The sequence below is a fragment of the Carassius gibelio genome, chromosome B7 (genome assembly GCF_023724105.1).
Source record: "Carassius gibelio isolate Cgi1373 ecotype wild population from Czech Republic chromosome B7, carGib1.2-hapl.c, whole genome shotgun sequence".
In the NCBI taxonomy this organism is placed as follows: domain Eukaryota; kingdom Metazoa; phylum Chordata; class Actinopteri; order Cypriniformes; family Cyprinidae; genus Carassius; species Carassius gibelio.
In genome coordinates, this window is record NC_068402.1 from 33342708 (window position 1) to 33369487 (window position 26780).

The following is a 26780-nucleotide window of genomic DNA, read 5'->3' on the forward strand; positions in this document are numbered from 1 at the left end:
TTCTTTAACATCTTTTTATTTCTTTTATTACTGTTTACATGTCCAGCATGGATTGTTAAAGACACTCAGAAGATGTGAACAAACACAAATGTATAAAATCCTCAGTTTCTACACAAGAAGAAAATCAAAAACACAAATTGGAATGTTATTAACAAGGTAAAAATCTAAATAAAATAAAAAAGCACAAAAGGAAAATATTGAAAAGGTACTATTTACAATTTTAAAAATGACCAAATGTAAGATATTAAGAAAAAATATTAACTGAAAATATAATTAAACTAAATTTCATTTTACCACCTTTAATGAAGATGAGGGGTTTAAGAAAACACTGCAGCACAACTTTGTGCACATTAACAGCATTGCTTTAAATGTTAGTGATTTGCTACTATATTTCTGTCTGAAAATGCTTTGTCTAGTTTTAAACAGCATGTTTTTGTAAGGCTCTTTAAGATTCCCTTCAGGACAGTGTGCATTGCCTAGATGCATTGTCGCACAACAGGTCGATTTGATATTAAATCTACCCTTGTCACAGAACAATGCAGTTGAAAGCAAATACACTGTCACATTCTACTCATCTGATTCTACAAAGATGAAGACAACATATTGTCTCAGCCTTTTTTGGCTACTTATTTAGTAAGTCAACATTGATTGCAGTCAAATAACTGCAGCTGGTTAATAAATGGTGTGGAGGGATGTTCTTAGAGGCACCTCTGATCAGAGCTCAAGTTTATATCAGGAGAATATACACAGACACAGAGAGAATTCACTCTGCATATGTAGCATCACTGGGTGGTCAGACATACAGTTGTCCAGAGCTGCAGTAATGAGAACGGTGTGACCAAAACAGTCAATGTCCATGATTCACACCGAAAGCCTTCTGAAAAGAGGCTGTTAGTATGCACTGCTAGTGTGAGTGTTGGTGGGAGGAAGCTTTCTGGCCCTGGCTGAGGGCCCAGTCTATCTTCCTGTTGGCCAGAAGCAATGTGCAGGACAATAATGCAGCAAGAGAGAGGGGCCATTGTTATAAGAGCCAGTCCTAAACTTGGCCAAGAGTTGATTCGAGATGACGGAGAAAATGTTAGACCTATAAATATACAGTATCACATACTAACAAATAAACACTGTTTTGATAATTCATCTGTCATTGTCTACCAAAAAAAATGGTTTAGTTACCCTTATCATCTCTGAAAACAAAAATAACTAAAGAAATTTGTGTAGAAACAAACATACTAAGTAATAAACTTTTATGCATACTAAACTAGTGCCCTTACAACCTTACCACAAATGATACCATAGTACAGTGAATGTATCAGCTGTATATTTAACCAAGGACTGTACAAGTGGGACCAGTTCCCAGGGACCACCAAAGCATAAGGCTGTGTGAAAGATTGCCAAAGGGACTGCCCAGGATACTTGAGTCTCGGTAGATCAAGCTGACCCCTAGGGCCACAGGCCCCTGGGTCCACACAGTGGGACTCAGTGAGTCATAACCATTAGGTTCATGGCCTGCCCGTTGTAGACAATTGGGCATTCCCAAAGGGACATTACCAGTAGGGTCCATACACTGTGAAAAGGCTGTGGGGTACCTAGCCCCCCTAGTGTATACAGTGGGACAAAACCCCTAAGGCCAGAACCTACCCAGCACATAAAGTGGAACATGACCACTACACTTCCGGGACTCCCTGGCACATGTGTGTGGGTCTACCAATAGAGGTGGAACTTGTAGGAATGGGAGTCCAAAGATGCTTGCTCAGGAGCCTCAAGGAACCATGATCTGGCCTTGAATCCCATACATGATTCAGTATGATTTTGATTCCAATGTACTTCAAAGAATACCATTGTATTTGGTTTTGTCCAAAACTGTGATAACTGTGGTACTACAGTATTTCCAAAATACTATGCAAATACCTTGTAAAAGTGACTTATAATGGAAAAAGGCCATAAAGTAGTGTGAAAATCAGACAAAGAATGGGCTGAAGTGGGAATAAGACAGCCATAAGGCCTGAGTGAGTCCCTGAGTGAGCGTTTCAGATATCCTTCAAGCTTGTTTATGTATTCCTCATTGATCTGGCGACTGGAGGAGAAGGTAGAGGGCGTCGGGGGAGGGACGGAAGAGCTTTTATGTCTGATTAACTCTCCTCCAAATCTCCTCGGACAACAGGAGCACTGTGAGGAGGGGTGGATCGCCTGGCAAAGATATTCAGCAGGATTCATCAGTGACAGCATTCCGATCATGACTGTCCTGTGTCTCCTCTACTCTTCCAATAATATTTATCAAAGTGCTTTCTGCTCTACCTTGTCTGACAGGGCAATATTTATAATACCACTCACTTTCGTTCTCTCCTCTATGGCTGCCTCTCCCAGTGTGAAAGGAGAAACTCTCTCGCTAATTGTGAATGGTAAATGACTGAGATTTTGTCAGAGGCACTTTAAAAAGTGGCGGTGGTTTGTTTCTTAATACTTTCCGTGTCCGAGTATACTAGCTGAGTTTATGTAGGTTAGACACTAGACTAAGCAAACACCACAGAAAGCAGACACAGACCTACCTGACAGCAGTTATATCTTACAATGTTAGGAAACTTGGCTAATTTGTCTACTTTGCCTAGTAGATCACATCAGCATGAATAAGTCGTGAATGAAACAGGGATCCTGTTTCCGCTGCTGGTCAAGGAATGCGCTCCAAAAATAACTGGCAGTGTACCCTGGCAATGTGGGCCATGGGATTGTGTGCCAGCAAGCTCTCAAGTAGGGAAGATATTGCTACACACACTATCTACCAAGCATCTCAAGCTTAGGCCAAAAATATACTCTACGCAAGTATGTTAACGCAGATGTGAATGCTAGGCCAATGTACTTCAAGTGGACCGTCTCATCAGATATACTTAATGTGCATTCATATTCAAACCTCAGTACTCAAGGTAAGGTGAAGGATGGAGTTACCTCAAAATGTCAAGTATTAATGAAAGCTTTATTCAGATAGCCAGCTAGAAACATACCGAGAGTTTAAATAATCAAACTTGCTCAGCATGATTCGCTTCAACCTGTTGCTGCCTAACAGTACGAGGCTTGAAGAAAACATCTAGCCACAGAAGATCCTATTTGGAAATTAATTTACTTTTACATTTATGCTAAAATACGCTAGAGCACCCCTTGTGGAAATGCTGAGAATGCAACATAAAATTGAGGTAACTAAACGCGTCCACATACTTGCGTATGAGTATGTTTCAGCCTTCTAGAGGGAGCTTGCTTTGGGTTTATCCCACTTCTGCTTGTTTATTACAACCCACCCACCCCCACCCCTAAAATATCCCATCATTGTAATACAATCCAGTTCAGACTCTTACTAACACACCATAAGCCCTTTCACAAAGACTTAAGAGATAAGGTTTCTGCATCTAAACCCTTTTCTTTTGAACTCACAGTTATCACTGTTTCTTTCCCTCTCATTTAAGCCCACCCATGTCAACGCAAGTAATATTTCTTTGGTAGGGAGAGCTTTGGGTTGGGGTAGAAAGAGGTTAGCAATGGCTTTTACCCCCTGCTGTTTTTAAAATTAGACTATTACCTAACATCCCCTACAACAGTGGGCCCCACTAAGGCTTTTATTTCTAATTGGGCACGAGAAGCTTCCATAAGTGTATTTTATGTTGTTTTAAATTGGTGAACGTACACTAGTGGTATTCAATTCATACAGTAGATCCTTTGTTCAATCAAATGAAAATATGAAAATGCTATTATATAAATTTGCATTGAGCAAATTAAAATCTTCCTCAATACCTCAAGCTTTTTTCAAACACTTTACATGAAAGCAACCTAGGTGTTATGTTTCTCAGACAATAAAATTTATAATTGCCACAGTGTCATTGGACTTTTGGGAGATAAAAACACTTCAGCTTGAAAGGAAGAAATCAGGAGGGCTCTAAAAAATATTGACAGAACCACATTAAACATGTCTGACTGGCACGACCAAGGCACAGTTGTTAAAACAAGGGGCAATAAAATGTGGCTTTTTGTTATGATCGCAGTAGGTTAGCAAAAAAAAAACGTCCCTGTTTTATGACATCAAAACAAATAGCAGGAAAAATTCAAATGCTACTGGACTTAGTTACTGTTCAAGTCAACCAGGTCCAGCTACTACAAAAAGGAGTTTTGAAAAGTCAGAGACCTATAGTTGAAAAGGTTAATGCAATATTTTTTTTACTCAATAAATGCTTTCTATATAAAAATATTATTAACGTAACAATTTGAGCTGAAAAAAAGGGGGAAAAAAATCCTAAAACTTCCTGTTTATTTTTAGGTTTCAGTTAAATTTGAATCCCAGACTTTCCATGTGGTCTCAGGCGTTTGAACCCCACTGTATATCAACATTTTATCAGCAAGTTATGATGCAAGTGGCCACAGTCCTTTAAGTCAGTTGGAAAACCACAGCAGAGAGTCCTGAGAAAAGGTGAATAGATGCAGAAATATTCCTAAGAGAGATATTCCCTTCTCAGCTTTCCTTTTCCTCTCTTTTTGCTCTGCTAGGCTTCTCCATCATTATTTACACTGTGATTGCAGATGACTAATTGTGACATCCTAAAATTAGAAATTAAGAAAAAAAAATGATTTAAAAGAAAAGAAATACTATGCAAAGAAAACTGAACAACAAAAATCAATGTGCAAACTTTCTGATATAAATAGACTAGTCGATATGTTAGGAGAGCACCATGGGAAAGGAAAAGAAGGGTGAAGATGAACATGATGTGTGTCAGTATCTGTATGTATGTGTGTTTGTAAGCATGTTTATGATGGTGTTTTGTGTGTCCAAAGTTTTTGGACGTGTGAAATGAAAGGGCAGAACAGGGATCGAGGGTCATTCTGGGAGGTTAAACCCAGTCCTGTAGTGAACGTTTGCAGTGAACTAAATACTTGGGTGCTCCTTTCCTCTGTAGTGTGTTAATGATTGCGTAGATCAATCCCAAGATGCACAGCACCAGGACCAGGGGTACCGTCACCATGATGATGTTGATGGTGCGCTCTGTTTCGTCTATCTTCAGAACCACATCCACCTCATTCGTTTTCTCTTCAGTCTCCTCTTTAGAGTCAACATCATTAGTGTTGTCTTTATCTTTGTCCTTTTCCTTGTCTTTGTCTTTGTCTCGGCCAGCATCTGGGTTGAAGGGTGGCCTGTCAGGCCACTTGCGTCCCGGATCCATATCAGTGTCTTTGTCAGGATTAAGGTCCACATTACAGCCCATGAAGTCTCTAAGAATGGACTTTGGGTAGCCAGGCTCGCTTTTCATTCTGTGGTTGTCAAATTTCCAGTACTTTGTACCCTTGTAGAAGTATGTATAAGCTGTGTGTGAGACAAAACAAGATTGGAGAGAGAAAAATGTGTTAAAAGTTCATCACTGAAATCTAAAACCAAATAGCTTATCAAAATGATTAACTATAAAACTATACAAAAATAACACGCACACACAAACATATATATACACATATATACATGAGACTTTTTCTTCAAATATGACATGAATGCATTTTCTTGGATTGAAAAATATGTATATGGAACAAATAACTAAAAAATATATTGCCATATGGGTTGAGACTGTCAGGTTAAATGAATGTGAAGCTCAACTGTAAATGTATATTTTCAGTAATGTTTTTAATGGAAATCTATGGGATGGACATTAATATACACACTTGGCCTATTGACACTTGACGGATCAGACTGCCATCTCAGGTTATGCGCAGTACATTTAGAGCTTAACATGTAAATATGAACACTATAAATACATTTAAATCTGAACTATTACTACTATTTTTAGTCTGTGCAACAGATTTAAATTTCATGCATTTGGCACACAGCTGAGATGATCCTGAGGTGGTCTGAATAATCAGATTATCTAGCCGTCTCAAGTTTTGTAATGAAACTCTATACCTTTCACACATTACCTACAAGAATACTAGAACAGGACCATTTCCAAAGACAAATCCAACCACTCGAATTACATGGGTAACACATAACTAGAACTTAATCCAATAAACGGACTATTCAGACTGAAATTTACAGCTCAAATAACATCAAATAAGAATTTTTTTGCTTTAACAAAACTACAAGCTGCACATTTCTGCTTTTAAACTCATTAATGCACTATAAAATGTCCATTACTGTACTTTTTTCAAACTTAGGACTTTTAGAAGGTAAAATTATAGTTTATCTATGGTAATCAATTGCATTCCACAGAATCTTTCGACACATTTTAATTTGTTTTAAACCAGGAACATTCCATTAAATGGAAAAGCGTTTTCAGTGATATCAGTATTTTCAAATAATATCACATTATTTCCACAAATCACATTTCACACATTACATTCTCTCACTTCCTTTGTTTCACCATCTGATTGATCTCTATCCATCCTGTACATTAAGGTGACAGGCATTGGATGACCTCTCAACCCCACACACCATTTCACTCACTCACCCCCATCATCGCTGAGGAAGGCCCCCTTGGGAGAAGACGGCACCGAAGTGCCCCACACACTGATTGGCTTAGGGTAGTCCTGATCTGCGGCTCTGGAGTGCTCATTAAAGCGCCAGTACCTGTAGTTGATCAAACACAACTCAATGCAAATCATTCTGCCTTTTCTCGATGCAGCCTTTTAAGCATCAGCAGAGGGACCCCATTTACACATGCTCTTAACATTTATTAGATCATCTAATCACAAGGGCATAGCACTGAAATCACTAAACATATTCCATGTGGTCACTTTGCATTTTTATCATGAATGCTGATGCAGAACAAAAACTGAAAAAACATGCTTACGTAAAAATGTATCTTTGTGCCAAATATATATGAACAAGACTGACACATCTAGATTTATCACATTTTAAACAAAAATTTTTATTTAGTTACATGGTGCAACCAAGTAAAAAGTTATATTTTACGTATATGTAATATCAAATTATAAAACAATAAAATGTATGAATGTAATTATTATTATTATTATTATTATTATTATCAATATTATTCACAAAAATCTGTTTTTTTTATGCATCCTCCATAATATTTTAAATAATTTGTATTTAGGAATTTATGGAATATAAATATATATGTCACATTGATTGATTTAATGAAAAACGGATCCAAAAAAAAACCCTTATGAAATCCGATCTGGGATGGTCATTTAAGAAGCATGCAAGACATGTTAATACCATGAGTAAACATCAATCTGTCTCGACTGATCACTTGTGATCAGGTGACCCAAGACCCAAGATGTTAAGAGCAGGTGTAAACAGAGTCAGTAAGGCATCAAAAACAACTCAAGGGAATGATTAGACAATAAACATTAGAGGGAGAATTGTTTGCATGACAAAAAAAGGAGTATCCTCTTACCAGTCTCCTTTGAAGAAGTAAGTGAAGCCAGAAGGTTCCCACCAGATGGCTGTCTCTATCTTGTCATACGGGATGTCTCTACCATAGTCCATCAGTTCTTGGGGATAACCAGGCTCCAGGTTGGCTTCTCTGAATAACCAATACTGATTCCCTACAGGTGGAAGGACACGAGAGAGAAAGAGGAAAGTAGTGATAATCGGATACTTTTTTGTCGATTTCTAATAAATATTGAAAGATTTTTTTAAATATTATATTGTGTTTTTTCAATTCAGAGGCTGCATTCCAAGACAGAATGCGTCACAGCGCAACTAAAGGCTGTTCCCATTCAAATACTCCTTCAGATGCAGCCTTTGTTTCCTGGGACATGAAGATTACAAAGACAGGCTGTCCCATTCATTGCGATTCATTCATTCATTGAGTTTTTAATTTTTTATTTTTTGCGAAAGACTGTGAGATGATTTGAGCTTTGTGAAATGGTGCGTTATCCAGTTAATAAAGCTTGGTTTGACCTTCTCTGACTTTAAAAGGTATGGCCTTCGAAATTTGTATAAAATACAGCAAATGAGACACAAACATATTGGTTAACCACTAGAAAGCATATTTTAACAAAACCAAAACAAATTCGAAAGTTCAAAAATGGACACGAAGAAAGAGAACAGAGGTGGAAAACAATGGCAAGGAAGCAGAAAAGACAAGAATTGGGAGGCAGCAACACTCTGGATTTCATGGTGCGAGTACAGGGACTTTCCGACCTTTGGCACAGTAATACAAACTCCAAAACTCAACCACTGATTTGTGTTCACTCTCTGTTATAACTCAAATGACTGCACTACAAGAGATGCACCAACAATGCGGGTTTGGTTCAAATCCCACATTTTAGTGGTTAAAGCGACAGCGAAAGCATCGCATGGAGCCATTACAGAAACACTGGGATAAGCCTGAGCTTTTATTATTTTACAGTATGGCAGACACTGAGGCACCATCCTCATGGACCCATTTGATTCAATGGGCCCATGTCCAAGTCCAACCGTTGCTGTCAGCATCTGGTAGAAGTGCTAGCTGACGCAATGGCCTCGCCTCACTGAGAACAGATGTTGCTCCTAAGATTTTGGTCTCCTGGTTTTCTCCAATGGCAGAAATCCAAATTTTAAAGGGCCTTGCCAATGACATCATTACTTGCCATACACGGTTTCCTTATGGGAGCCAGCTTTCCTCATGTCTAACAAGCATACATTCATCTTCACAGAAATCTTCACCAGGACATTCACTGTGGTTTGAGCAGTATTTGATCTTGATAATGAAGATTTTGAAAATGGAAGTGGCCCACTGACCGAGTTTCAGGCCAGTTGACTTCACACCAGAGCCATTCATTGAGACTGTTCATGTAGTTTTATGACTTGGAAATGTAAACATTTGGTTTCCTGTTATCAATTGGGCTGATTTAAATATGACACCAGGGTTAAGTTTTCTAGTTGGATAATAGCACGGATGTTGTGGAAATTGCTAAATTGACCTCTAAAAGTTCTGGAAGCCCTAGTAACAATGGATTAAAAATGACAAAGCAATCGGCAATGTTTGCACAGAAAAGTACATTAATGTGTTATGGAGTTACATTATTATGTAAATAAATAAAACAGAGTAACATTTGATTATTATTATTATTTTTTTTACATAAATATATTTTTCTATAAAATTCTGACCCATACAAAAATGTAAAAAAAAAAAAAAAAAAAAGGTAGTAGGACAGTGAAATGTTTTTTCTTTTTTTTTTAAGTTTGTATTTTACATTTTTTTTAATGTATCAATAAAGGGTTAAGAGTTAAGAATATTTTACATTGAAGTTTTTTTTTTTTTTTTTACCAGTTACTAGGGGTTTAATTTGTAATTATAGTAAGGTTAAAAAAATCTTATTGTTGACTAAATGTGTGCTTTGCTTCCTTTGCAAAATATATGTTCAAAATAATCGGCACCAAATTACATTTAGTTCTTAAACCCATATACTGTATGAACCAAAACACTATGTCTCTGAAACTCTACTTTTAATAGTTCTGGAAACCCCAGTAAGAATGGATAAAAATGTAAAACTAATTAGTAATGTTTGCACCATGACAAACTGAGCAGACAGCAAAATATATTTATGAATTTATAGGTATAATGGGGCTTTGCTATAGTTGTTGAAAATGTTCTTAGGAAAATTTTTAATGCAAAGAAATACACTATATTATAAATCAAATATGAGTTAAAGCATTTACTGAGTTTTGCTTCCTTTGCAAAATTTATGGCTAGATTTATACAGCTCAGAAATAAAATTTTGTCCATTTACCTTAAACTAATATATAAACCAAAAAGTAATGTCTGTATAACTCTACCTGTAAAATCCATCAGACTAACACATTAATGGCTGAGGGAAATCAAGGGTACTTCCTGTACTAAATGACAAACGTTAAAATCAATGGTTTGTTCAAATGTAAAAAGCACTTCAATATGATGTAATTCTGACAGCCTGGGTAATAATCTCTCTCATGAATATAGCATTTTTATGGTCTATATTAACTTTTAACAGCACAGAGCTAAATCAGTTTTCAAGAGCAAAGGGAAAATACCTTTGAAAAACACAAATCGCCCATCATGCCTTTCATAAGCAGCATCGATGTCTCCCGGCAGACCCCTCCAGAAGTGTCCAATAGGCATCGGGTAGTTATCCAGCACTCTGTTCCTCCTCACTCTCCAGAACCAGCGGCCCTGAGGAGGCAATAAGACATGAATCAGAGACCACATGATAATGCTTGGGTTTTTCTCTTCTAATGGTGGTCGGGTTTATTAGCAATCCCACAACCCTCAGCTGACATGTGCACTGCTAAGAATGGGAGGGTTTCTGATTCTCCTCCAGACCAAGAAGTCTCAGTCTTCTAGGCCTCCAACCTGCCCTGCAATTCTCTGTGAAAGTCAATAGCTACCATCAACTGTTCAGTTTCCAGCATTCTTCAAAATATCTTCTAACGTTTTCAACTGACAAGTTATGCACAGAAGTTGAATATTTAGGAAGTCTGACCAATAACACAAGCAGTTGCAGTAGTAGTAGTAATGTTTGCAAACACAAACAAATCATGCATACATTCTATCTAAAGACAGGTACATGCACACACACACATACACTCATTGTATCCTTTACACTTCTGGCTTTCCACCAGGACCTTCAGTATGTTCCAAACCAAGCCCAAATTAAAACCAGAGCTGGGTCTGCGGCCAACACACTCTAAATTTATCCTGCTTTCTCCCTACACACTCCTCAACCCCAACACCTCATCACAAACAGACACACACACACAAACACACACACCCCTTGTTGTTCCATGGAGGAACACAATCTTGCATGAGGAAACTTGTAGGACTGTGTTACATGGGGAATGGCCTTATTTAAGAAAACTGCCTTTTTAAGCATGGAAAATGCAGATTACAGTTGGGTGGTCCTTCACTCAAGGGCATCTGATTGTTGTCCAATGGATAACTTAACTTCTGTGGCCAGTTAAACAGTAACACCTGTAACAAAAACGCATGAATATTTTCCAACAAACCGTTTGTCCAAGGTTTACCTCTGGCTCACCACATCTACAAATAAGATGGCTAAAAATTATTTGAAGTGAACTGTAACTTTTAATAATGAAGATTATATATATATATATATATATATATATATATATATATATATATATATATATATATATATATATATATATATATATATATTTTTTTTTTTTTTTTTTTTTTTTTTTTTTTTTTTTTGCTTACAACATCAATAAATTTAAATTCTGATGATTATTCTTATTATTTATTTATTTATTTAAATTTAATTTATAGATGTGAGCAAAAATATTTTTATTATTATTATTATTATTAACAACAACAAGAATAACTTATATATTAAACACATTTTTGAAAATGTTTTTCTTTTTTATTTTATCTTAGAAGACACAAATGTAAAATTCACATTTTATTCATTAGTCAAAACAACACAGCCACAAGTATCCATGCTATTTTGGTCCCTAGATATCTATGTTGTTAAGTTTAATATTTTTTTAATAACCTTGTGTTGTATGTTATGTCAAGCATTTCCAAGTACAAATATCTTTTTGTTCTTTCAGGTACTGTACATTCCTTCTAACATCTCCAACAGCAAGACTAAAGCCTTTTCCTCTAATGGAAAGAAAGTGAAAGATCATATGATGTGGAACAGTGTTGTTCCAGATAAAAAGAGAGAGGAATTAAAGACACTCTGCCAAAGAGAGCACTTCTTTCATGCAGGAACAAATCACATGACGTGACCACTAAACCGCAAACGGCACAAAGCAGATGAAGTCTGATGTATCTCCTGATCAGCTCCAGGCTTTGAATACATGACTCCTTTCCTCTTTATAGAGCTCTGTATCCCTGTAACAGGCCTGATTGAGAGCAGCCCGGCCTCAGCAGGCGTCCACCTGCAAAGCTTTCACCTGCAACCACGCACTGTTATTGTTTCAGTGCTTAAGCAAGCATGTCAAAAAAACGTGCCTGGACATATTGCGTCCAAAATCCAATGGGGAAAAATGAAATTCTATTTTGCATACAGAAAATGCAATTTTAGACTTTTTAGCGATTTTATTACTATGAAGCAAACATTTGAAATGTAATTCTCATTGCCATAATGCAGAGAAATCTTGTGAATGTGTAGGGTCTCGTGTTGGGCTCACCTTAAAAACAAACATTTCTCCCCTGAGCATGGTGACAGTGTCAAAATTGCCCTCGCAGATGTTGGGGCCGTAGTGATCTGGGCGATCGGTAGTGCGAGGCCTGTCCGGCCGGCGAGGGGGCGCTCCGGGAGGGTTCTTAGGAGGTTGGGGTGCCCTGGGGTCTGGATGGGCTGGTCGCCGGGGGGTCACAGTGGGGAGAGCCTGAGTCGGAGAACTGCTAGGGGGTCCTACAAGACACCAACAAACTCAAATTACTTACAGAGTTTGTATAAATAATATGATAGCATTGTGGCAACCTCTTAGTTCGGTCTATGATAAATATAAGGTTTTAAGTGAATTTTACCAAACAGAACACGTCCAGGTCACATTTCATCCCATAAAATAAGAAAATATATTTTTATTAAAAATTAAAAAAGTCGATTTACTGACCATTCATTATTTGACATTATCCTATTCCAATTGTTATAAATAAATGAACATTTTTAATTAAAATATTTATTTTTATTATTATATGTTGTAGTGATATTTAAAAAATATATATATTATACAAAACGGAAGTATTCATTTTACCTTCTTTATGTAGATTTTAATTGGTATTTCTGTATTATTGATTTTGGTCATTTTATATTTCTAACAATATTTTGACCATTATTTAAAAAACACAGTAATATTTGTTTTAATGCCTTTATTTAGATTTTAATAAAAAATTATTACAGCATTACAGTCATTAATTAATACGATGCATAATAATAATAATGTGGAGAGACAACAATGAGAATTAATATGGAAAAAAAATAGTTTATTTATTTATTTATTTATTTATTTATTTTTTTGGTGGGTGAAATTAGCTTATTTGTCATGAAAACAAATGTCACAAAAATGTAGATCCTAATGGTCCTAAAACTAGGTTTTATTTTTTGAAAGCAAAATTTCCAATTTGTAATGTATGAGCAATAATAGTGATGCTGGCCTTCGCAAACTCCAAAAATAAGTTAAATGATTTATGAATTTGCCATGACATAACCAAAATAACTTTCTTCTAAAGTGGGAATGATGCATGCAGTTCTCCCCACAGCTGAAACTCCCTCATGCAAAGCTAAAACAAACACAAAGACTACAAAGTTTCAAAGAAACATGACCCGGTCAAATGCAAAAGTAAACCAGCTTAACACAAAAACAAATATTAGAAACCTTACACCATAAGCCTGAAATGCACTTAACTTACTGTAAACAAATTTTTACAACACCACGTTTATAATAACTCTAGAAACTAACAGCTATCTAAAGCTGTAAATCTATAACGTGCCTAGAAACATTTTCTGCACTTCTTACTCACGGGCAGATGATAAGGGTAAATGCACCAGACCTGAACAAATGTTGCACAACTTCAGCTAAACACTTATTCAGTTTTAAATTCTGACTATGATCCTCCTATAATCCTATGAATTTATAAACTTGCAATTATAACAAAAATAGATATAAAAAAAAAAAAACTGTATTTGACTTCTCTGATAATTGACTTTATCCCCCTTTTTTAATGTAATTTTTTTGCAAGTTTATATGAAGATCATTATATGAAGATTATTATATCAGAATTGAGAATAATATATACACACACAAGATATAAACTTGCAGTTCTAAAAAAATACAGCTCGTTTTCACCAAGAAATACAAAAAGTACTTGGATATATCGCAATTTACTTTTTTATATATCCCATTGCTGACTTTTATTCTCAGAATTTCAAGTTTTTCCAACTATATGAACATGAACTATACTCTCATTCCGGCGAAAAAAATCAAGGAACTTTGCTGCTGTATCATGGATGCAGCAGGCACAGTGATATTACGCAGCGCCTGAAAATAGTCCCCAGCAACTCTGCTGTTGCTGCAACTACACAAACTAGCTGGGGACTATTTTCAGGCGCTGCGTAATATCACTTTTGACAATTGAGCACATTTTCAAAAAAAGTGGAGTGTTCCTTTAAGACATCACAATCATCAGGTTACCGTAAATCTGCTGGACCCCACGGAGATCATCCTCAGGCAGCTCAAAGTTTTCAGTGTCCATCCACTGGTAGAAAGGAGCCATAATAGCCAAAGGATTATTGGAGTGTTCCAGTCCAAGGGCATGGCCCAGCTCATGTACGGCTACCAGGAACAGATCATTGCCTACGGGGAGACACATATTAAATATCACAGGCTGTGGTATTAGAGAGATCTGACGGTCAGCAATGAGCTGATTTACTGAGGTCACTGGTGAAGAATGTCTGATACAACAGCTTATTAATCTTCATTCGCTCTGGGAGATCACAGCTGCATTTTAAGGGCACTCTGACTTAAGGACACATGATATACTGCATATCAACTAGAGCATTAGATTTGCTGCAGTTAAGTGCGCACATTAAACAAAATCGCTACTGGTCTTGCAAAAGATAAAGAAGTGCAGCTATATTTAGATGACTGGGTAAATAGGACATATGAGTGAAGAGGAGAGTGTGGAGCGTTTTAGGGGGAGTTGGGAAAAGGGTTCCCGCTGTCAGTTCTTGCTTAGTGCTGAGATGATGTGCACTTTAAAGTGGCATGAAATCTAAATGAACTCTTTTTATTATCTTAATGCATCTTCCGGATCTAAACAGTTAATCTGTGCACGCTCTTCCGAAGAAAAATGTTTCGTGATCTATATTCAAAATGAGACTGAAATGACTTTCCTTTTTGGCTGACGTCACTAAAGCTGCTTAAGTTTCGCTCTATGAGTGCTGGCAGGTCATTCAAGAAGAAAACGGTTCCAAAATTGCCTGCTTAGTCTAGTATGGATCATGTTTGGTAGTATGGAACAGTTTCAACAATTGAGTCGAGTCCTGCCCTACCATTTTTCCCTCACTGAAGTAAAAACTCTTAATTTGAGATATGACTTTTCAAAAGTGCACTTTTATAATACTAAAGTGTGCTAAGAACTAGTTATGAAAGTGTACACTTTTAATACACTGCATTCATTAATATTACATAATATGCGGTACATTTACAAAAAAATAAATACTGCAAGTGCACATTCAATACATATTCATATGAAAGTAGTTTGTGGATCAGTGCAGAACATTTGCAATAATCTGCACACTACAGAGATTTATTGAAACGTTCGCAGTGACAGTGCACTCAGTTAGTGACTGATTTTAATCACGTTCTGTCTCCATTTTCCAGCTGTCCCACAATGATCTGAGACTCTGCGGGTGTAAATGACTCTATGCACTTCTTAAATCCTGATTTCAGGAGGGGGGAAATGATTGACTGCTTCCTTTTAATACTGACGATATCCATTATCATCTAGTGTGGACAATCCAAACCATCCATGCAGGACGTCTGAAGTCATCAGACAGTAATGTTGCTTATTCAGAGTTTTTTTTTCGATTTTCATTAGGACTACTAACTGTGCAGATAAGAGCAGTACTGATCGTGCTGTCCTAATGCTTTCCGACAGTTCGATCAATGACGGCTTTCACAGACAAACGCACTCGTCATTCAAAGCTGCTCTTGTGTGAGAGCCACGACTGTTAAAAGACGCAACTTCAGGGCAATAGGAGACATCTCTCCTCACAGCTGTGTCACTGTGACCGAGGATTCGACGGTTGCTAACAATGATGATCCTGTGGCCAGACATTACAAAACTATAGAAATAGACTCTGGAAAAGATTCCTTTTGAAGATGCATTATGTGAATGTTGCAGTCAGTGTGTCAGTAATCAATCAAATGTGTCATGTTGACTAGTTTTTGAAAAACTAGACATCCCATGATTAACCTTTAACCCTTTTATAGACAAAGAGGTCTTTCAAAGTTACTTTCAAAATCAGGAGCCGTATTACAGCAACTTTCCATCTTAAGGCCGTGATATACCAAGCCTACTTTCGGTGAATAACAGCCCGTCATTCAGCATCTGTCAGCTTAGTTTTTTAATGTTTTTTTCACACCATCTGTACCCCTTCGAATGTTAAAACAGCATTCTGTTTTTATGTTCATTTTATAGAACATAATATTACTGTTCTACTGTATTTTTGATCAAATACATGCAGCCTTGGTGAACATGAGAATTCTTTAAAACCAAAAATTGAGTAATTTTACATATATGCATGATATATATTACACAATATAAAACCTAAATTAGTTCTTTTGACTCACCTTGTAGGTTTTCTGAACCAATGGTCCAAGGCTCGTCTGAGTCAAAGTGAGTATCTCCACCCATCCCTGGACCAGGGAAGTAAGCATGCGCCAAAAAGCCCCCCTCTCCGTCAAACGGGGAACTGTCACCGTGAAAACCAGACGCAAAGAAGATCATAATATCAGGTTCCTTCCGACGGCCGTATTTGACCTCATGGAAAGGGATCTCATCAAACGTCAGCGGCGTCACTTTCTCCCACACTTTGAAGGCCCGTCGGATGGCCTCATATGAGTTGTACTCCCCGATCTTTGGGGTGTAGTTCTGAATACTGCAGCCATGGCAGACACAAGAAGAACAGTGTTACAATCACAATCACTGGAATAATGTGGACCTAAGAGTCGGATCCAAACCCACCTAAAAGTTATTTGGTTCTTGTCCCACTTGTGGCCAGTGAGTGCATAACGTTTCCTTCGTACATTGGTCTTGATCTGACCCCCAAACTTGTCAGGGACACCACAGCGGGGTCTCCTCATGGCACTAAAAAGAAAGAAACAGATGAGGGCTTAAAGTACAAAAGGAACTTTAATAGGCATGCACAAGATAAAGGCATGTTAAGAAAGCAGAACAAATGGAGGCCCCTTCATTATCCATCATTGTACATTTTCAGTAACCAGCTTAAAATAAAAACAAATTATTCTCCTTCTCTGTAAGGTGGCCTTAATTTTTCTGTTCAGTTACAGGTTGAACAGGATGTAAGTGCTTCATGAAAAATGAATTGTTTTATAAAGAAGAGACGAGGTGGAATAGTAGTAGCTCAAACAGTGTGGCTGATACATTAAGACCATGTTGTGGAGTGAGTGTCCTACTCGATGGTGCCGGGGTCCAACACTCCAGTGATCTCCAGCCCATAAAAGCGCTGCATGTCACTGATGGCGTTCGACAGGATTTGAGCCGAGCGCATGGTGGACATCTGCCTGCTGGCCTGCGGGAGGTAGCCGTACTGCCGCAGCCATGACTGAGACAAAAACACAGACAGAAGTGATCTCATTACAAATCTACGTTTGCAAGAGTCATACCGGTTTGTTTGCATGTTATGCATGTTATTAACAGTAATTGTAAACATACACTGCATGTTTATAGTCAAAATGTATCCAAATTCGGTGGAGTGACAATATGTACATATTTATTTATAAAAGTAAAAAGCTATCTAATTGCACATGACTTGTAGTCTCCCACATTTTGTAATATTAATGCAATGAATATTTAATTCAGAAATTCAGAAAATTCCTGAAAATTAGCATTCCTATTTGAAAGAGCTCACAGTATGAAACCTGATATGAATGCCACATCCAGAACTCAAAAGATTATTAAAAAGGATCCTTCATTTCTAGTGTTTACATACTGTACATGTCTTAAAGGATCTGTGTAAAACAGGACCGTTCCATTTTTGGAATAATTACATGCCCCCTTTCATGCCACAGCAAGTCAGAAAACTTCAGTCTGTCACTGCCATGAGAATAAAGGAGAAAGCAGATATGGTCACTGACTGAAAGAGCGTCACACCTGTTAGAAGCGACACCTAATACTGGTCCAGACTGTGTGAGAACACTTGCGGCGGATGTGAACACAGATTGAGGGGTGACGGCACCAGCTGGGCAAGCCAATTTATGAGGCTCTAGAAGCAGCCCCTCTTTCCTCAGGGCAGAGACATGCACAGAGGCACAGCTCCAATCCCATCTGGCTCTCGCCTTGGTTACAGTGGACGAAACCAAAAGGCCAGAGAGTCCATTAAAGGGGATGAAAGCTGGACATGATGATCTGATTTGCATTAAATTTGGTTCCACCTACTGTTTATCATCATTAGTCTGGTAATCAGCACAAATGATGTAATTAAACAGCCCCATTATTAAACCCACCCTGTGGCAACAGTAAACAGGCTGTCCTTCACAGTGTTATTATAGTACCACTGAGATACTGTTTTAGTTTTCATTAATATTTTGAATTATTTTTATTTGAGCTTTTATAAATTAGATTTTTTTGCCTTGGAAAGAAGCTGAAATAATATTAATTTTATATATTTTATTTTTGTTAACTTTTAATTTAATTCAAGTTTTATGTTTTTAAATGTGTTTTAGTTTTAGTTCAATATAAACCAGGCAGAATAGAAAACCAGACCAATTTCCCATATCAGTTGTCTCTCCTAGATAATGATAAGATCAAAGGAGAGCAGATGGAGACATTTCTTGCTTAATCTGGAGACTTTCAAACTGTATGAGTAATACCATAAATTATTCAATATCCCCAGAATCTACAAATGTAACATACTCATCAAATACTCACTGATGTGAGTAAACATACATATTTCATAGCTATCCTATTACTCTAACAATTGTGTCATTTGTTTCTGTAATATGTTTTTTCTAAAGAGAAATTTCTGAAAATTTGATCATAACTGCGAACAAATGCAATACTTAAAGCAAAACAGAATTAATTGCTTGGATTTGTGTTCATGACTTTACAGAGCTGTTTTTCAACTGGTATTAATTATCAGAAAGCTAATGTGTTCCTCCCACTGGACTCAAGGGGTTAGGGGGTCACTACTTTTATAATGTCCCCTTCTCTTCCTACTCTATAACCAGGGCCTGTTGCCTGGTCTGGATCTCTACTTTCCTCAGCCACAGAAAACACAGGCCTTTGTGCCCTTATGTGTTGTGAAGGCAGCTGATTAACAGTCAAACAGTTGAATAGCTGGCCCTGTTCTGGGCAAGGCTAATATGCCACCGCGCCAAACCAGCTATATCTACAGTGCAAAGAAAGACAAAAAAGTGACCCTAGCATGCATAACTATTACTATCTACTTAAATTTGTTTTAAGAACAAATTATTGTTGAAATTCTGCATCTTGTTTTATGTATAAGTCATCAGACTATCAATTTGCATTTGTTAAATGATACATTGTGTGAAAACCCAAATACAAATATGGACCAAAATTGCAATATGGCTTAGTGTGATTATTAATTTATTTATTTTTTTTGCCAAAATAAAGTGTCTTAATTTCTTCTTATTCAAACTTAAAAAGAGTTGTAATTTTATAGTCATACTGTAAAATGAAAATATTATTTTCCTTAAATTCCTTTTTATTAACAGTAAATATTACAAGAATATTTTTTCTAATTTTTCTAATTTAGTAGTAATGAAATAAGTAAATATAATTATTATTGGTGCTACTATTATAATTACAAAATCATATTGCTATTTAATAAAAGTCATATTGGTATTAAGCAGCATTACTAAAAACAAGCACGCGCACAGACACACACACTTTAAATTGCAACAGTAATTTTTATCAAAAGAAAAATAACACAAGAGGATTTGATCTAATAACCACAATAAAATAGATTTAGCCATAGGCTCTTTAAACTTGGGCCAGTAAATGACTACCTAGCAACTAGCATCTACCCTGGAAACTGTAAAGTAACATGATAAAAACATTCAGAAAACCTTAGTGACAGCATAGTAATGCCCTAGCAAATAAAAACAACTCTAGCATCACGAAAGTACCCTTTCTTTCCCTTTTTTTTTTAATGTATACTTTTAGCGGCCAATTACTGCATCTAAAATCTACAGTTTTTCCACAATAATTTACATTTCAGACATAAAAAGTGTCAATTCCATGTAATTTGTCAACTACTCGTGTATTTCCACACCAAATCCAACAATCCCAGCTTTCTTACCCTCCCTGAACACAATCCTCTTTGTGTCTCCCATGAGGCGGTGAGGGAGGGAAGTGCTTAGGGCCTGTGCAGGGCAGGACACACCTTACCCCCACAGATAAGACTGCATCGCTTTCAGTCGCTCGGAGCCCTGGGGCTTTTAGCAGGCGAACGGTGGGAGGTGTGTGTACTCCAAGCTAGAGAAAGACATTACCCTAGTGTTCTGCTTACTGGCTCATAAAGGACAACAACGCTCTTGCTTCAATGCTTTATGCTCCTTCTTTAGGTCAAGGGCACGTGGAATCATTTGTTGCCGGCCATCGAAATGGATGAGATAAATGAAGACCTGCTTTTAAAGCCTAAAGTGTTTCAGCATCCATTCCAGCACCACAACATCCCATGTCATGCATACAGAGTAAGGCTTTGCAGAGAACAGAGGCAAGGAGAGCCATCCCTTTCTCCCATCAGCCCCTGTGCCAGCGCTGGCTCGACAGGACCTTGAGAGGCGCTGCCAAAAGCACGTCCTCCAGGAACCTGTGATTCACAGCGCGTCGTGAAAAGACTTGGGTTTAGTGTGTGAGAGAGCGTTTGTGTGTCCAGAACAATGTCAGCCAAGAATCTAACGACTAGAGAGCGCTATTATTCCTGGGCTTTGGGTGCGTGCCATTTTTTTAGTCATTAAGTGAGAGGGAAGAGGGAGTGAGCGAACCAGATCAAGTGAAAAGATTAAGAGGAAGACAGGAAAACAGAACTTGATGGAGGAGGGGAGGAGTGAAATAAGTTAAGGCAGACAGGGCTTTTGGCATTTCAGATGTGATTCTGGCTCTGTTATCTCAGGTAACTGCTTTGGGGAGTAATGCAATGACAAATTTCATTTAAACTCCATCTTGTCTTCTCTCTCAGCTCTGCACAGCCGGTCTACTGGGCCACAGGGAGCTGTGTCACTGCAGAAAATACAATAAATAGATTTTTTTAAATAAAGTTAGGCTATATCTTTAATGGCAGGCAGTTGGGTAATGAGACTCAAAGCAAGGTCAAAGGACATAGCACATCAATCAGCTGTCAGTTTCAGTTTCCAGCTGTGTAACTCAATAACCTTAATCAATGAGAACAGCAACGCCAAACTAAATTAAATAGACAATCAAATAAAGAGTTCTCAGAAGGAGGTGGAAGTATCACCAAAAAACATTTTAAATAGGGATGCATGGACCATATCAGTTATCGACCAGTAATAGTGTTTTATTGAACACAAATGAGCCAATATAAAATATATAACTATGCATGCTGAACTAAAGGTATTAAACATTTATAACCACAAAAAACATACTTAACAATAAAATAAACAATATACCTGGGCTACAATAAAAAAAAATTAAAAAAAAAACTTTATCAACATTTCTAATTGTAATTTAGTTTGCTTGATGTACATAATAATAAAAACTACAGTGACATTAAAAGTACAAAAAAAAATACAAAAGCATAAGAAAGGCATACAAAAATGTAATTAAAATGGAAAATATAAAATTAAAATAATTTTAAATAATAAAAATATAGTATCTCAAAAGAAAAATGATTTTAAAACAATATTGATTATGATTAATAAGAGTATATAAATATTTTTATATATTTTTAATATTTCATATTTAAAATATAATTTTAATATTGACTATAACATCAAAATTCTATTAATTTTAATTTAACAATATTATTTTTAATTTATCAGCATCGCAGGTATCCTCCACAGAGAGGACAATGCCATAATATACTGAGGCAGATGTTGCAAAAAACTGTAATAATATTATGTTATAGTGTAATTTTTGTAAATATATTTAAATACTAAAACAAATTATTTTAAAAAATTCAATCAAATTCTCTATTTTGCCAAATGTGTATGCTGTATGTCTATGTTTTTTTTTTTTTTTTGCTAACATGCACTAAACTCCAATGGATTTTCCACAAATTTTCGTATCTGCTACATGCATTATTTGTGTGGCATTCAGAGTTGCTGCCTAGAGAGTGTTCCAAGTCAATCACATATGACGCTCCATTTCTGTGTTTATAAAGCAGCTGCCTATGTACAGTAGACAGCAAGGCAGGCCTAGTGAATCTGGCTCAATCCCCTCATGACCATACAGTAATTGAGCTGGTGAATGTGGCTCTGGTTCTTAATAAGAGAGGAAGTAGACCTACCAGTCAGAAGTGCAAGTCATCCACTGAGACATGGACACAATTAGCAGTTAATGCGGCTCCACGGTCCAATCACATCTCATTATCCCTCTCAGTCAAAGTGAGGCAGCCCAGACCCCACACAAACAGCTTGCCACGATTTTGTTGGAAATCACAAGGATGCTACATTCCAAGGATAAAGAAGGCGGATAAAAAACATACTGGATAAGCAGGACTCCAGGGGTTAAATGCAGGCTAGAGATAAGGTTGCAGGAAGTGATACAGTCGGCTCCCTACGAAGTACAGTCCTCATAAGCCCCCTCCTCTCCCTGCTCCTTGAGCTCTTCCTGTCTCTCTATCTCTCCACTCCTCTGAAGACAGTCAGCTGAACACAAGAAGTCTCATTGTTGCGCCTCAGCTGCCTGAGAGCCCTGCAGTCCTAAATGTCTCTTAACATCTCTTAAAGAGGAGAAGTAGAAGGACAAAAAAAAAGACTACTGAACATTCAGCTTCATCATCACAGGAATAAATTAGATTTTAAAATACATTCAAATAAATCCAGTTTGAACTGGCTTTGAGGGTGATACACTTGGCATTGCTTGAGGATCTTGCTGCACAAGCTCTCACAGGCAGCAGTGTCATATGTTTGCTCACAGTGATGAACGGCTGTTAAAGAAAGGTTGTGTGGACAACCCTTATGGAGAAAGATTGGGTGTGTTTTTTGCAAACAATGAACCTCAGGCACATGGTCGCTCATTTAGAAAACTGCAAATTCAAGAATGTTAGAATAAGGATAAGCACAAGTTCATCTCCTGAGTTCTCTTGTGCTTCTAAAGACAAACAGTCTATGAATTTTGAAAGAGTCCCAGTTTTTATAATATTCATGTTCTTGATCGCGAACATCAAAAAACATCCTAAATTCTTAATTAATTAATGGAAGATAAGAGAGATGGAGATACAAAAAAATGTTTTTATAAGCAATAGACAGAGGTTCGGTCGACTTCATAATCACAACCTTTGAAGCTGATATACTATAGAAAAGCGAATGCATGCATACTATACTTTAATTTCCAAAAATAGAGTATTATAGTATAGTATTATATTATTTTAACTATACTATAACTGCATTTGAGACTTTGTCCCCCTCACCCAAATCAGTGGGTCGTACAGCTTTAACACATAATCCCCCAACAATCCATCTACCACTGTGGCATGTGCAGGCCTATTTGCTGTCATTCAACATTTGTGAGATAAGCTGCTTCTAAAAGGTTTTGGGTCAGCTGTAGGTTTAAAGAAGTGTACTATTCCTATAAGCCCAGCCCAGAGCACAGTGATGCAGGAGCCCAGATCTTTCAAGTGGTACATTGTTAGATGAATAAACTGAATTGAATTGTTCAGGGTCTCGGTATACCTTCGTATTTAAAGGAAGCATATTGGTAAATCAAAGGTACATATTTAAAACATTGCCTTAAACAAAGTGTCAGCTTTTGTACCTTTTGTTTCTAAGAGTGTTCTTTTTTTTCTAAATGTTGGCTTTTGTATCTGAAAGTTGCTTGATGATGGCATAGCTGATGTGATAGCAAGGGGTGTGTGAACTGCCCAATGTGAGGTCAGTGTTCTTCTAGCCCAGAGGAGCTTATTTGGTTTTATTGTTGATGTTATTCCCGATTATTAAGGTTAATCTGGATCAGGACTGAGGTTAATGTTGGAGAAGGCAACAGATACCTGAAAGGATCGAGTTGAGGCTCCCTGCCAGATGTGTGAATACGAGTCAAGTAATCAATTCAGAGACACAATTTAGGTCTTTGGCTTCTGTCAGCATCTTTTCACAGCGCCAGACCACCAATGACAGGGTTTGGGCCACTGCAGCACTGCATACATGGAGTGGCACACCGCTAACAAACCTCAAACCACACTGACTACAAACTCTTCATACCTCCTACCACTTCAAACAAAAAACATCCCAAAGCTTGGCTACAAGAGTTTAAGAGGTAAGAGTGTTGGTGATTCAGAAGGTCTAGTGAAAAGTTAATAACTTTCTCATTTGCTCTGGGATATTACAGCCATTCACATGCTGAGTTACAAGCATACAGCTGAAATCAGCTGTCATATAAAAACCAGACATTAAACCTAAATAAGATACACAACAAATATAAGTTATATTAAATATAAACTTATTTAACATATTACTCCTAAATATATACATGCATGTGTGTTTTTAAATATACATAATAAAAATACACAGTAACAACATATATTATGTAAAGAAAAACTTCTACTATATATATCAGTGCTGTCAAGTGATTAATCATGATTAATCGGATTCAAAAAAAGTTTTTAAGTAATATATCTGTGTAATGTGTATTTTTTTAATGTATATATTAATACACACATGCAATATATATTTAGAAAATATTTACATTTATATATTTATATAATTTGCATTATATATAAATATATTTCATATATAAACAACACATTTTTCTTAAATATATACATGCATATGTGTATTTATATTTAAATAATAAATATACACATTATACACATATACTATGTAAACAAAAACGTTTTTCTATATGCGATTAATCGCGATTAATCGTTTGACAGCACTGAATGTGTGTGTGTGTGTGTGTGTGTAGTGGTGACCAGAACACGTTTTCAAACTTTGAACAGTATTGAATTCGACAATATGATTTTTGATACAAAAATGTGCAGTAGCCCTACATTGAGCATTCATAAATGGTTATAATTACCTCTCCATTAAAGGTTTCATCTCCAAAGGTGCGCGCTCCGCTCATCAAGAGCACCAGAAGAGAATAAATTACGGTCCGTCTCCACAGCAACGTGAACGGGTCATCCCATAATATTGCCATCATTCTCATCTGGATCGGTGAGAGCAGCTAAAACTCTTCAGAAGTGTAACCAAAGAAGTTAAAATCAAACTAAAACCGCGTGAAGTCCAATGCACTCAGAACAACATCATCTGACGGGGTCTGCTGTTGTTGTGCGTCTTTCCTGCAGAAGCGCGCGGTTCTTCCGCGCAACAGTCATGCAGTGAGATTTAACGCCAGTCCCAGGCGCTGTACCGGGAGTCAAAGTGGTCCGACGTTCTGGCTGAAGTTGAGTGTGTTAGGTATCATATCCAGCGGGTGTGCCCACTTAATATGAAGGTCGTTTCATCCCACTCACGTGGTGCCTATAAATTAATTACAGATACAACCTACTTCAAAGCAGGCGCTGTGCAAACTTATGCTGCAATTTCCTCTTGTACTATGACTCGGTAAACGAAGCGTGATTAACGGCTGGTGTTACTGCAACAGAGATTTGCGTTTCTTGGGACAGAAACTCGGTCTTCGCGCAGTAACCACAATACAAGAGCGCACTAATTATGATCAGATGACTGCGACACGCTCCGACACCTGTCTTGGATCACCGCCCTGCTTGTAAAGATTTAACACGAGAGTTTGTTCTCCATAAAATCCAGGGTTTCTCTCGGTTTTCTTGGGCGGGTTCCAGGTCGCCGGGGGCTTGTTGTGACGCTCCTCGTGTGTGCAGCGAGTGACTCGGGTTTTGTTTGACTCGGAGTCCTGCGGCGTGTCCCTGTCCCGCTGGAGGAGGGGCCCAACGAGACGGACACCAGCGAAGTGTCCAGTGCCACCTCCAGTCTGGACATTGATCCGGACACAAAGACTAGTGTTATTTCTGCTTTGCAGTGCTTTTGAGTTCTGGAGTTAAATGAAAGCTTATTTGTCATTTTAGGAAATAGGCTACATTTCTATAAAACTATCGCCCAAATCGATTCAGAAATATTTTATGCTCTGGTTAAACTCAGAAAGATAAAAACGTAATTATAGATCATTTATTTACAAAATGCAAACTGCAAAAAAATAAATAAAATACAGGATGCCATATGTGTTACATTTACTCAGTTATTGTGAGAGTCTCAGTGAGAGACAATTTCGTTCTTTTGCTTACATATATGACCTCTGGAATGAGATTGTGTCCCGTGGACTGACAGCCAGAAAGCGTGACACAGCGTCACCTACTGGATAGCTTCGTTGCAAGTGCATGTTCCTGGATCAACATCCTTGCTGATCCTAGAACAACATTCCAATCAACCAATCAGAATTGAGGGATAACTTTTCGGGAAATGTCAGTTTTAGGCTTACAATAGAAAACTCTTCTACACCTTTGTTAATGCATTTAGGAATAACTTATGGGTAAGGGTAGGTTTATAGGGATTGGGTTAAGTCTATATTTTTGGACAATAATGTTGATCCAGGTACATGTCTTAGTTGGCAAAATCACGACGACCAGTGCATCTCAAAGCATTTGAATAATTCATTTCAAAATACTTAGAATTTGAGTAGTGTAGCTTCATCTTCACACGCTTAACTTGAAAATAACCTGATAAAAGTAGTTCCAGTTTTGTTGAAATTGTAGTATGATATGCAACTTTTTATTAAAACTATGGACCCACTTTATATTAAGTGGCCTTAACTACTATGTACTTACATTTTAATTAATAATTTAGTACAATGTACTTATTGTGTACATACATGTTTTTACATTGTACTTATATTTAAAAAAAACAAAAACATGTAATTACATCTGTATTTAATTTCTGTAATTACATTTATATTACACTG

General features: G+C 37.1%; 1 protein-coding gene across 2 annotated transcripts; it reads right to left on the reverse strand.

Moving 5' to 3' along the window:
* LOC127962066 (matrix metalloproteinase-15-like) lies at nucleotides 1–25764 on the reverse strand. 2 transcript variants are annotated; one of them, XM_052561501.1, is made up of 11 exons: nucleotides 24885–25763; nucleotides 22156–22314; nucleotides 17120–17268; nucleotides 16668–16790; nucleotides 16274–16581; nucleotides 14111–14272; nucleotides 12104–12330; nucleotides 9980–10118; nucleotides 7377–7527; nucleotides 6465–6583; nucleotides 1–5335 (listed from the first exon to the last, which is right to left on the reverse strand). In XM_052561501.1, exons 3-11 carry the CDS (start codon nucleotides 17221–17223, stop codon nucleotides 4866–4868), a joined length of 1803 nt encoding a protein of 600 aa, XP_052417461.1. In that variant the 5' UTR covers nucleotides 17224–17268; nucleotides 22156–22314; nucleotides 24885–25763; the 3' UTR covers nucleotides 1–4865. The 2 variants fall into 2 exon arrangements, with proteins under 2 accessions (XP_052417461.1, XP_052417460.1); XM_052561500.1 differs by lacking the exon at nucleotides 22156–22314 and having other exon boundaries at nucleotides 24885–25764.
* Between the last annotated feature and the right edge of the window lie 1016 nt (nucleotides 25765–26780).

Coding starts and splice junctions, on each gene's coding strand:
- LOC127962066 (XM_052561500.1), bottom strand. CDS start 25,013: ATGAGAATGATGGCAATATTATGGGATGACCCGTTCACGTTGCTGTGG. Junction 12,331..14,110: donor TGGGGTCCAGCAGATTTACG/GTAACCTGATGA, acceptor GGTGTCTTGTAG/GACCCCCTAGCAGTTCTCCG. Junction 5,336..6,464: donor CTTCCTCAGCGATGATGGGG/GTGAGTGAGTGA, acceptor TCTCACACACAG/CTTATACATACTTCTACAAG.